The sequence below is a fragment of the Macaca thibetana genome, chromosome 2 (assembly GCF_024542745.1).
Source record: "Macaca thibetana thibetana isolate TM-01 chromosome 2, ASM2454274v1, whole genome shotgun sequence".
Lineage (NCBI taxonomy): Eukaryota > Metazoa > Chordata > Mammalia > Primates > Cercopithecidae > Macaca > Macaca thibetana.
This window is the reverse complement of record NC_065579.1, coordinates 73,926,384-73,939,976: the sequence shown is the minus strand read 5'-3', so window position 1 is coordinate 73,939,976 and position 13,593 is coordinate 73,926,384. Positions and strand designations below refer to the sequence as shown.

The window sequence follows — 13,593 nt, the reverse complement described above, 5'->3', positions numbered from 1 at the left end:
TGGGCATGAGCCACCGCACCCAGCCGGCAATTTCTTAGGATAAGAAAACAATGCCTGTAATCCTAGCACTTTGGGAGGCCAAGGCAGGCTGATCATCTGAGGTCGGAAGTTCGAGACCAGCCTGGCCAACACGGCAAAACACTGTCTCTCCTAAAAATACAAGAATTAGCCAGCGTGGTGGCGGGTGCCTGTAATACCAGCTACTCAGGAGGCTGAGGCAAGAGGAGAATCACTTAAGCCTGGAAGGTGGAGGTTGCAATGAGCCAGGATTGCATCACTGCACTCCAACCTGGATGACAAAGTGAGACTCTATCTCAAAAAAAAAATTTTTATCTGTAGCATGTGGTGCTATTTGATAGCATTTTACCTATAGTAAAACTTCTTTCAATAATATTCCCAGCATCGTCACCAGGAGTATATTCCACCTCAAGAAACCACTTTCTTTGTTCGTCCATAAGAAGCAACTCTGCATCTGTCCAAGTTTTATCCTGTGATTGCAGCAATTCAGTCACATCTAATTCTAGTTCTTTTACTATTTTCACCACATTTGTGGTGACTTCCTCCACTAAGGTTTTGAATCCCTCAAAGTCATGCAGGAGGGTTGGACTCTGCTTCTTAACTTGTGAATGTTGATATTTTGACCTCCTCCCATGAATCATGAGCGTTCTTAATGTCATCTAAAATGATGAATCCTTTCCAGAGGTTTTGTGTTTACCTTGCCCAGATCCAACAGAGGAATCACTATTTATGGCAGCTATAGCCTTACAAAATCTATTTCTTAAATAATAAAACTTGAGGTGGGGCACGGTGGCTCATGCCTGTAATCCCAGCACTTTGGGAGGCTGAGGCGGGTGGATCACAAGTTCAGGTGTTCAAGACCAGCCTGACCAATATGGTGAAACCCCTTCTCTACTAAAAATACAAAAATTAGCTGGGCGTGGTGGTGCGTGCCTGTAATCCCAGCTACTTGGGAGTCTGAGGCAGAAGAATTGCTTGAATCTGGGAGGCGTAGGTTACAGTGATCCAAGATCACTCAACTGCACTCCAGCCTGGGCAACAGAGTGAGACACCATCTCGAAAAATAATAATAATAATAAAACTTGAAAATCAAAATTACTTCTTGATTCATGAACTTCAGAATACATGTTGCGTAAGCAGGCATGAAAACAACATTAATCTACTTGTACATCTCCATCAGAGCTCTTGGGTGACCAGATATATTGTCAAAGAGTAGTAGTATTTTGAAAGAAACATTGTTTTCTGAGCAGTAAGTCTCAAAACTGGGCTTAAAATATTTTGTAAATCATGGTGTAAACAGATGTGCTGTCATCCAGGCTTTGTTGTAGCATTTATAGAGCACAGGCAGAGTAGATTTAGCCTAATTCTCAAGGACCCTGGGATTTTCAGAATGGTAAATAAGCATTGGCTTCAACATAAAGTCAGCAGCTGCATTCGCCCCTAAAGGGAGTCAGCCTGTCTTTCGAAGCTTTGAAACCAGGCATTGACTTCTCTCTAGCGATGAAAGTCCTAGATGGCATCTTCTTCAGATAAGATAAAGATGTTTCATCTATATTGAAAATCTGTTTGGTGTAGTCAGCTTCATCAATGATCGTAGCTGGATCTTCTGGATAACTTGCTGCAGCTTCTGTATAGGTACTTGCTGTTTCGCCTTGCACATTTATATTACAGAGATGAAGTCTTAAATCTTTGTGTGTTCACTAGAGTTGTACTTTTAATTTCCTTCAATAACTTTTCCTTTGCATTCACAGCTTGGCTAACTGTTTGGCACAAGAGGCCCAGCTTTCAGCATATCAGGGAATGTTGCAACATTCCTTCCCACTAAGCTTAATCATTTTTAAGTTTTTATTTTAAATGAGAGTTAAGTATTTATTTTTTTATTTTATATTTTAATTTTTTTTTTTTTTTTTTTTTTTTTGAGACAGAGTCTCGTGCTGTCATCCAGGCTGGAGTACAATGACTGCTCACTGCAACCTCCACCTCCCAGGTTCAAACGATTCTCCTGCCTATGCCTCCTGAGTAGCTTGGGTTTACAGGTGCACACCACCATGCCCGGCTAATTTTTGTACAAAATGGCAGTAGTAAGTCTTTACCGATCAATAATTACCTTGAATGTAAAGGATTTAAATTCCTCAATCAAAAGGCCTAGGGTGGTAGGGTGGGCTGGGTGTGGTGGCTTATGTCTGTAATCCCAGCACTTTGGAAGGCGGAGGCAGGCGGGTTGCTTGAGTTCAGGAGTTCAAGACCAGCCTGGCCAACATAGTGAAACCCAATTTTTACTAAAAATAGAGGCCAGGCATGGTGGCTCACGCCTGCAATCCCAGCACTTTGGGAGGCCAAGGCAGGCAGATGATTTGAGGTCAGGAGTTCGAGACCAACCTTGCCAACATGGAGAAACCCCACCTCTACTAAAAATATAAAAATTAGCCAGGTGTGGTGGCGGACACCTGTAATTCCAGCTACTTAGGAGGCTAAGGCAGGAAAATTGCTTGAACCTGGGAAGTGGAGGTTGCAGTGAGCCAAGATGGTGCCACTGCACTCCAGCCTAGATGACAGAGCAAGATTCCATCTCAAAAAAAAAAAAAAAAAAAAAAAAAAAAAAAAAAAAAAATTAACTATCTTTTCTGACCACAATGGTATGGAACTAGAAATAAATAAGAGGAATTTTGGAAAATTCTCAAATATGTGGAAATTAAACAACATGCTCCTGAACAACTGATGGGTCAAACAAGAAATTAAAAGGAAAATTTAAAAAAATATCTTGAGACAAATGAAAATGAAAACAAAATATACCAAGACTTATGGAATACAGCAAAAGCTGTCCTGAAATGGAAGTTTATAGAAATAAACAACTATATTAAAAGGAAATTCGATTCCCAAAAAATCAACCTAATGTTACACTTTAGGGAACTTGAAAAAGAACAAACTAAGTCCAAAGTCAGTAGAAGAAGGGAAATAATAAAAGATATGACCAGAAATAAATGAAATAGAGACTAGAAAAACAATGCTAAATATCTGTGAAACTCAGAGTTCTTTTTTAAAAAAGATAAAATTGACAAAACTTTAGCTAGACTAAGAAAAAAGAGAGGAGGCTGAAATAAAATAAATAAAAGAGATGTTACCATTGATACAACAGAAATGCAAAGGATGATACAAGACTACTATGAGGAAGTATTGAGTAGTTGAGTACTACCCAACAAATTGGATAACCTAGAGGAAATGGATAAACTCCTAGACACATGCAACCTACCAAAATGAAATAAACAAGAAATAGAAAATTTGACAGATCAATAACCAGTAGAGACTGAATCTTTTAAAAAACAAACAAAAAGTCTCCCACCAAAGAAAAACCCAGGACCTGATGGCTTCACTGCTGAATTCCACCCAACATTTAAAAAACTAATACCAGTCAGGCACAGTGTCTCATGTTTGTAATTCCAGCACTTTGGGAGGCTGTGATGGGAGGATTCCTTGAGGCCAGGAGTTTGAGACAAGCCTGGGAAACATAGCAAGACTTTGTCTCTACAAGAAAAATTTTAAAAATTAGCCAGGCGTGGTGGCACATTCCTGTGGTCTCAGCTACTCAGGAGGCTGAGGTGGGAGAACTACTTGAGCCCAGGAGTTTGAGGTTACAGTGAGCCGTGATTGTGCCATTATATACCAACCTCGGCAAAAGCAAAACCCTGTCTCAAAAAATAAAAAATAAAATAAAGAACTAATAAGGCCGGGCAGAGTGGCTCACACCTGTAATCCCAACACTTTGGGAGGCTGAGGTGGGCGGATCACCTGAGGTCAAGTCTAAAAATCATTAAAGAAAATAATCACATAATGCTGGTATTTTCATCACCCGAAATATTGCATAAAATTTCCTATTCTACAATAAAACAGGTTTTTCAAGTTAGTGTGTAATGAATAATAGACTTTTTCTTTTGAGACAGTTTCGCTCGTCACCCAGGCTGGAGTGCAATGGCACGATCTCAGCTCACTGCAACCTCTGCCTCCTGGGTTCAAGCGATTCTCATGCCTCAGCCTCCCAAGTAGCTGGGATTACAAGCATGAGTCACCGCGCCCGGCTAATTTTGTATTTTTATAGACAGCGTTTCACCATTGGCCAGGATGGTCTCAAACTCCTCACCTCAGGTAATCCGCCCGCCTTGGCCTCCCAAAGTGCTGGGATTACAGGCATGAGCCACCGCGCGCAGGCTACGAATAATAGACTTTAAAGGAACAAAGGAGAAAATGTCAATCTTAGGAAACAAGAAAGTTAAGCTCACACACGATACTGAAATAACTTGAATCAAATTGAATTGGCATTAAAAGTTTTTATTTAGAATTTGATCCACAATCTATACAAGTTATTTACAAGGCATGAAAATGGAAAACAGCACAAAATACAATTGAGGTATAAGCTCAGAGCACAGTATGTCATGTTTCAATAAATATAATTCAAAATTTGTAAACTAGGTGACCAGATACATGTCTTATTTTTAGTAAAACCATATAAAATATTTATTTCACGTGAGGTAGAGGACAGTTTTTCTGTGTCATGTAATGCAACCAACCACAGCAACTTTTAACTGTAAAACTGTACATCATTGGCAAATTTTTAAATTTAATTATGGTCAATGTAGTCAATTATTTGTTTCAACAGTTGCAGAACAGATATTTCATTTACTGCCTTCACAGATTAGAAATTCAAAAATAATTTAAGACTACTATGTTGGCTTAAAATTATCAGGATAAACAAATATTTCTAACAGGATAGTTAAAAACAAGCAAAATTTTATTTCTCATAAACTAATTCCTCAAAAGATGTCCTACATTTAGCAACTGTTTTCTAGGACATGTTTACTAGAACTACTTTAAGTATGCTGTGCTTTCTTTTCAAGTGAGGTATCTACATTGAGGAAAAAAGTCTTGTAAATTCCTTTATATTAAACTAATTTAATACACTTTTGTTTCCTGGGCTGAATTTTTAAATTTTTTTTTTTTTTTTAACATTTGATCACTTTCTAAATCAAAAATTGTAGCACTACGTAAGACATTTAATTCTATTACTAAATAGGCTCCAAACTACATTATACAGTTTAGAAGCCATTTCAATGAAAGGATTTACCCCCCCCAAAAAAAAACTGTCCTTTTAAACAAAATGCAATATAAAATACTCATATGTTTTTCTTCCAAAAGTGGAAATGCTTAAGTACCCTATACTAGAAAAAAAAAAAAAATAGGCTGTTTATTCAATTCCACAATGTATAATACAGCAGTTATATGTCCCTTATTGCTGACAGCTTCGATAAAAACTATTAACAAGTAGTTCCAAGCACAGAAATACATGGACAGTATGAGCACAATTTTTCTTTATATTAATCTCCTATCATGTGGATTAAATGCATAAAGGGCAAATAAAAATGAGGACTCTTCCCTAAGTAATCAAAACATATGTCTTATTGAAAAGAAAATTTTAGAAGCTGATTAAAACCCTTCAGCACTAGCTTTGCAATTAATTTTGGAGAAATACCTTGACACATCTTATAGTACTTGAGTTTCCTTATAACTTTACTTTCCTTCAAACAGAAGCTACCTATGTGCAAATAAACTGATTGTTCTGTCAGGACTTCTAAAAGATATGGATAGCCCACAAATATATACTTTATTTCACCTACTTTAATAGCTGCTTTACAATTCACTATGTACAAATGATTTTATATCTTAACTGGTAATATATTAAATATGTTATAAAATTAGTTCAAGAAGCATAAAACACCCTCTCATGAACACAGAAATTCAAGCAAAAGAATATGCTTAAACAAAAACTAAAGCACACAGCAAACGTAAATTGTTGGTCAAATCTTTTCATAGTGTTATAAGTTACATTTGTGAAATTTAGACCAGTTGAAGAGCTTCCTCAATAACAGCAAGAGGTTTTACATTTATTACCTTTATAGAGTAGCTACACTTTTCTCATACAGTTTAGACTACAGAAACTATCACCACCCAAATTAAACATCACCCAAGCTAATATTCTTTCTTCCTTCTAAAGATGAGCTAGCAAAACTTTTTATTAGGCTGTCCCTTTAATGCAGCTTTTTAGAGTAAACATTTTTACATTTTTCCCAAAAAGAATTATTTTTTTGAAGTCTGAGGAAAAATCTGCTTGCCTAGTGAATTTGGCACACAAAAACTAACAACAAATCAAACTTTAAGCTAGCAACCAACACACAAAATAAGCATGCAAAGAATAGAATAAGTTTTATATGGGTATTTTAGCCGAGGCCACTTATAAGGTATTACAAAATCTCTATATTGTTTTCAAGCTATGTGGTGCAGTTTAAAGTTACTTTTAACAATAATACGTATATTTACAATTGACTTAAAAAACTATTTTCAAGGAAGTTAGACACCTATGGCACATCAACACATCTTCTGAAAAATGAAGACTATACAATGTCATGTGGCAAATTTTCATTATGTGAAGGACTAGAAAAAATATTTCTTTACTCAATTCTGAATTACCAGTTCATAATAATTTAATGGTGTTTAAGCACTGCTTGAAATTTTCAAATAACATATTTCAAGGATTAAGCAATTTATTTTAGAAGTTTTGGGTTGAAACAAATTATTTTATCATTTTCTAGGTAACATAAAGCAGAAAGGTTCCAAGTGAATTAGAAATATAAATGAAATTATAGGTGTTTGAGTTTGTCTTCCAAAAAGCTGAGCTGTGACACGAATAATTCAAAATTAAAATAAAACTATATCATAAATATCTGATTTTTCTTTCTCCAGATCTAAATAGATTGTATTGGGAGAATACGTCATTTTAAATATTTGTTTCTGCATGTCATTTTAGTATTTGTTCCTCCTTGAGAAGATTCCAAGAATCAACAAATTAAATTAGTCTTAATATAGCAAAATTTAAATGGAAAACTGAAAATACACATTTAGGTCATACTCAGTAAATAAATTACATTTGGGGAAGTACAAAATTCTTTTTGGATATGTACTATTAAGCAAAATATGAAAATCACTGGTTAAATGACAACCTAGTGATTTCTTTCTACACTGTTAGATTATCTATCTTCTGTGCTGGAAATAAGAGTATAACCTTAACCCTAGCTAATTTATTTTAAAATAAATACAGCTCGCTGAAGTAATTCATACATAGTACCTTATAAGAGAACATGAAAAACATGTATTATCCCATAAAATCCATGGGGTAATAATGTCAATTAATAATAGTTTCAGGAAACTTCCTTTAAAAACAGATCTAAGAATTTTACCTAATATATTTTAAGCCAAGAATTAACAAATATGAAATTTGCCATTAGAGAATGACAGACTTTTCTGTGCAAAAAAAAAGTGCAGAAGATGTTTTCCCTCCCGAAACTATGGAATTCCTTTATCTTCTAAAACTTACCTAAAATCTTTTAGTAGCAGATAACTAAACTGTCCTATATGCACCTATCATGTACTATCAGTTGACTGTAAATTCCTGATTTTTATATTAAGTAGTAACTGAAAATGGTCCATTCGTGCAAATTTTGGTAAGACTTAACATTTAAACATACAAAAGTCCAAAATAACCTTCAAGGTGTTTAACATTTTACAACTTAAAAGAAAACAAGTCCATTATATAAATTTCAGTAAGACTCATAACTACATATAAAAACTATACAGGAGGATTATGGATTGTATAGAAACTGATATACAACAATGGTATCAGTTTTTCTCAAGAACATTAATATTTTCACACCATTATTAACAACACAAAGTTCAGAAATTATTATTTTATTTTTGAAAAGTTGCTGCTTAAAAAAAAATCTAAATATAACCACATTTAAACTGAAAAACAAACTACAACTGCTTCTTCTGTTTAGCAGCAGTGCATAATAACACATTATTCTTCCCCACTGTGCTCATGGGGTATGCTATAACCTCAATAAAATTTCTCCTAGGATACACATTAAAAAGAAGAGAACTGGTGGAAATTCATTCCACAATCTGAACCAAGTAAAAGTAAATTTGATGTATGTTAATGAGTATACTATATCAACTTAGAAAAATCATGTTAATGAGAAAAGGGGAGATTCAACTCCTTGAGTAGCTCTATATACTTAAAATATAAAGCCACATTGTATCTAAAATTGAGTCTGAAATATGGATAACAAAATTGACCACAGTTATTTTCCATCACATACTGCAGCTTTTAAAAAGTACACAATTGTTAAGTTTGCATTAGAAATATAAGCAGATTACCTACTAGTTGAAACCATATGGTATTGTTACTAAGCTGGTTTTTTAAAAAAAGTACAAAGAAACATACATTTTCATTCATTTGGAAAATGTAAAAATTTAAGTACTAATATATAATCTCTTCACTTTCTCTGATCTACAAATGGATAGAATGCCTAGTTATCTTCATGCAGATAAGTTCTTCAGAATTCAATTACCAAAGCAAGCAACAAACAAACAAAAAAAACTTGTCAATAATACACAGATGAATCTCTTTAACAGTTTCTATTCTTTAGCAGTCTTTGATGATTTCAGAATTTGCAGCTTTAGCTCTTTTATCATCATCTCTAACTTCTGTCTTGCTTCCCGTTCCTGTCTGAGTTCATCTTGGAGTTCTTGCCTATCGGCCTCAGCATGGTCCAATCTCTGTCTCAGTTCTGCCAACTATGTGATTTAAAAGGCGATGTCAATTTTAATTGTTTTGTTTTTCCACTTAATCCTCATATCATAGAAAATACCTATTTTCAAATTACTTCTTACAAAATGAACTATTTCATGTACACTAAATCCATTAAGCATCTAATACTATTAATTTGACATCTGACAGGACATTAAGTTTAAGAAAAAGCAAAGGAACGAAAGGAAGGAACATGTCCACCATGTTCATTATGCCCTATACTTTACTATATGGCTCATCACAGCCTGCTCATGTTAGTTATTTGTTCATGTTCCTTAAATTGTGAGATTCTATTAACAAAAGAGAATTGTTTATTTTTGCTCCAGTGCTTTTGAACATAATAGGCAACAGTTCCTGTTTGTTAATTTGCAGATTTGAAAGCTCATATACTACATTAAAATAATATAACATATGATATTCAGAGGGCTAGAGATTACCAATTTAGGAACTAAACTGCCGTAACCTAATAAAAGTTTAAACTAATAAAAGCAACAAATACCAAAATAATCATCTTGGACCATACAGCATAAAGCTATGTTTAACAGAATTATCTATTTTGAAATCTAGCTTAGTAAACTGAGCTTGACAAAAAGTAATTCCTTTATTAGAGAAGTAACAGTGGCTGAGCGCAGTGGCTCACGTCTGTAATTCCAGCACTTCAGGAGGCTGAGGCGGGCGGATCACAAGGCCAGCAGTTTGAGATCAGCCTGACCAACATGGTGAAACCCGATCTCTACTAACAAATACAAAAATTAGCTAGGCGTAGTGTCGCACGCCTGTAATCACACCTACAATCAGGAGGCTGAGGCAGGAGAACTGCTTGAACCCGGGAGGCGGAGGTGGTGGGGAGCTGAGATCACGCCACTGCACTCCAGCCTGGGCGACAGAGCAAGACTCTATCTCAAAAAAAAAAAAAAGAGAAGTAACAGTTTCCATTTCCATGCTGAAAGGGCACCATTATACAAACAGTAATTCTTACCTGTCCTGCATATTCAGCCTCTTTGTCTTTTTCTAAATTTGAGTCACAGGTACATTTTTGCTTCATTATCTGCTCCAATTTTTTCTCTAAGTCTTTCTGTTCAACATAAAATTCTTCCATTCTTTGAGCATGTTCATTCTGCAAAGATTCAAGTTCTTTCTGTAAATTCTGCTGTTCTTCAGTGAGTTCCTTCATAGATTTTGAACTACTCAACATTTTTACTTCCTGTAATGTAAACAATCACAATACAATTTTTACTTTATTTTCATCATCTTAAAATTTTCAGTTCTGGAAAATTCAGCACAGAAAATACCTAAAATTCAGCTATCATTTACCAGTTCTATATAGAGGTAATTATTTTTAAAAACTATTTTCTCAAAAAATTTTAAAGTATATTAAAATTGCTTATCAGTGTAAAACAATAATCTTAAGTACATTTGTAGCATCTCATCTTGACTTTTCTTACTAGGCATATACGGGGGCACTGGGTGCGATGTCTCACACCTGTAATCCCAGCACTTTGTGAGGCCAAGGCTGGTGGATCACAAGGTCAAAAGTTAAGAGCCTGGCCAACATCGCCAACACGGAGAAACTCCATCTCTACTAAGAATACACAATTTAGCCAGGCATGGTGACATGTGCCTCTAATCCCAGCTACTTGGAAGGCTAAGGCAGAAGAACTGCTTGAACCTGGGAGGCGGAGGTTGCAGTGAGCTGAGATCATGCCACTGCACTCCATCCTGGGTGACAGAGCAATATACAAAAGTATCTTTTCATAATGGACTATCATTTAGATAACAACTTTACCATCTGAAGTTGTTGCTTCTTTTGCAAAATCAAGTTTAGTTTTTCCTGTTGTTTTAAATAAGTTCTCATTACATCTTCCATGATTTTTCCCTTATCATCCTCACAAATGACATCTTTCACAAGAAGAGGAGATGAAGCAGCAGCAACAAGGCCAATTCCCACTTGGTTTATGTCTCTGACTAATTTGCAAGTGGCAGACTCAGATTTCCTTTTACTTGTAGAATTATTTGAGATTGATGCATCTTTGAGAGAAAAAAATCAAGTAACAAAGTATGAATATCACTCCATTAAAAAATCACTAGAACAATCCATAAATGAAAATTTTAAAACATTTCATTTATAAATTAGACTAAAACAAATAAAATAGGAATAAATTTAACAAAAGTAGTGCAAGTACAATTACAACTACAAAACATCACTAAAAGAAATTTAAGACCTAAATATATGGAAAGACATCCCAAATTCATGGACTGGAATTTAATATTGTTAAGACAGTAACAGTCTCCAAATTGATCTACTTATTCAGTGCAATCCCTATCAAAATCCCCACTGGATTTTTTGCAGAAATTGACAAGCAGATTCTAAAATTCATATGGAAATGCAGCAAACCCGAAATAGATAAAACAATCTTGAAAAAGAATAACAAAGTTAAAAGACTCACAATTCCCAATTTCAAAGTTTACTACAGAAATCAAGACTGTGTGGTATGACTTAAGGATAGACATACAGATCACTAAAACAGAATTCAGAGTCCAGAAATTTAAAAAACTCATACTTTACAAGGCAATTGTTGTTGACAAAGTGCCAAAGCAATTCAATCAGGAAAGAATAATCTTTTCAACATACAGACAACTATATCCACATGCAAAAGAAAAGGTTGGACCTTACACTGTATACAAAAATAAATTAACTCTAAATTAATCAAAGACCTAAATGTAAGAGCTACAACCCTTAAATATAAATTTCTTGGCTGGGTGTGGTGGCTCACGCCTATAATCCCAGCACTTTGGGAGGCCGAGGCAGGTGGATTACCTGAGGTCAGGAGTTCGCCACCAGCCTGACCAACATGGTAAAACCCTGCCTCTACTAAAAATACAAAAAAAATTAGCCGGGCATGGTGGGGTGCACCTGTAATCCCAGCTACTCGGAAGGCTGAGACAGAAAAATTGCTTGAACTCAGGAGGTGGAGGTTGCAGTGAGCTGAGATCGCACCACTGTACTCCAGCCTGGGCAACAGAGTGAGAGTCAGTCTCAAAAATAAATAAATATAAATTCCTTCGAATTGGGATTAGGCAATAGTCTTAGATATGATACCTAAAACAAGAAAAAAATTGATAAATTGGATATAATAAAAATGTAAAACTTTTGTGCTTCAAAGAACGCTAACACAGCCAAGCACAGTGGCTCACACCCTGTAATCTCAACACTTTGGGAGGCTGAGGCAGGTGGTTCTCTTGAGCTCACAAGTTTGAGACCAGCCTCAAAATGGCAAAACTCCAACTCCACCAAAAATACAAAAATTAGCTGAGCATGGTGGTACATCCCCCCTGTAGTCCCAGCTATTTGGGAGGCTGAGGTGAAAGGATGGATTGAGCCCAGGAGGTAGAGGCTGCAGTGAGCAGAGCTGGGTGATACAGCCAGACTTTGTCTCAGGGAAAAAAAAAAAAAACACACACACACACACACAAAAAGAACACTAATAAGAAAGTAAAAAGAAAACAGCATGATAAATCAAATATTTGATAAGGATCTAGTATCCAGAATATATAAAGAACTCTTACAACTCAATAGTAAAAAGACAACCTAGTTTTAAAACAGCCAAAACATCTGAATAGACATTTTCCCAAAGATATGCAATGTCCAAGAAAAACATGAAAAGATACTCAATATCATCATTCACTGAGAAACTGCAAATTACAACCATGATATACCACTTCACAACCACTAGGATGGCTATATTCAAAAGACAATAACAAGCGTTGACAAAGATATGCAAAAGTTGAAACTCCCAAGCTACCACAGGAATGTAAAATGGTGCAACTGTTTTAGAAAAGTCTGGCAGTCCCTCAAAACGTTAAAAGTAATTACCACATGACCTAGCAATTTCACTCCTAAACATATACCAGAAAAACCTGAAAATACAGTCCCACACTTAAACTGCTACACAAGTGTTTACAGCAGGATTATTCATAATTTCCAAAAAGTAGAGCCACTGCAAATGTCCACCAACTGATGAAGGGATAAACAAAATGTGGTATATCCACATAATCGAATCTTATCAGGCCATGAAAAGAAGTCCTGGTACATACAACAACATGGACTATGAAAACATTATCCTTAATGAAAGAAGCATAAGCTTTTCAGTCAGACATGAAAAGCCACATGTTGTACAATTCCTTTTATAATGAAATGTCCAGAATAAGCAAATCCATAAAGATAAGACAATAGATTAGTGGTTGCCAGAGGCTTCAAGAAAGGGAGAATCAGGGTGTGACTCCTAATGGATTACAGGGTTAATTCTTGGAGTGATGAAAATATCATGGGCCGAGGCGGGTGGATCACCTAAGGTCAGGAGTTCAAGACCAGCCTGACAAATATGGTGAAAACCCTGTCTCTACTAATAAAACAAAACAATTATCCAGGCGTGGTGATGCACGCCTGTAATCCCAGCTACTCGGAGAGCTGAGGCAGGAGAACAGCTTGAACCCAGGAGGCAGAAGTTGCAGTGAGCCGAAATCATCCCATTGCACTCCAGCCTGGGTGACAAGAATGAAACTCTTGTCTCAAGGAAAAAAAAAAAAAAAGAAAACCCCCAAGAATCTCAATTATCTATAAAAAATTAAATAAATAGAGGACCCTCCAACGGTTCCAAGGCAGCTAAAGTAACTGTTACACTGCCTAATCACTAAGCAAAGCTGCGCTGCTATATGGATGGTAACAAAGGCAGTATCTGCGGACATGTCTCATTTAATCCACAGTATTTTAAAAGGCATGGTAAGTAGCCAGCTATTTTTTTCTTTTAAACGACCAGCCAATATTCCACATTTATGCCATATGCCTGGCCCCTAGAGCTTTCAATCCTTGCTTTATTCCATAA

The 13,593-nt window shown here is 35.7% G+C and overlaps 1 protein-coding gene across 3 annotated transcripts in view; it reads right to left on the bottom strand.

Moving 5' to 3' along the window:
• Nucleotides 1–4,323: 4,323 nt before the first annotated feature.
• Nucleotides 4,324–13,593, bottom strand: part of SKIL (SKI like proto-oncogene) — a 33,311-nt gene continuing 24,041 nt past the window's right edge. For 2 of the 3 annotated variants that reach the window (XM_050778267.1, XM_050778265.1), the window contains exons 5-7: nt 10,497–10,738; nt 9,690–9,914; nt 4,324–8,697 (exon numbers count right to left, since the gene is read on the bottom strand). In XM_050778267.1, coding sequence (XP_050634224.1) covers nt 8,539–8,697; nt 9,690–9,914; nt 10,497–10,738 — 626 coding nt within the window. In that variant the 3' untranslated portion in view covers nt 4,324–8,538. The remainder of the gene's footprint in view (nt 8,698–9,689; nt 9,915–10,496; nt 10,739–13,593) is intronic. The other variant, XM_050778266.1, reaches the window with a different exon arrangement.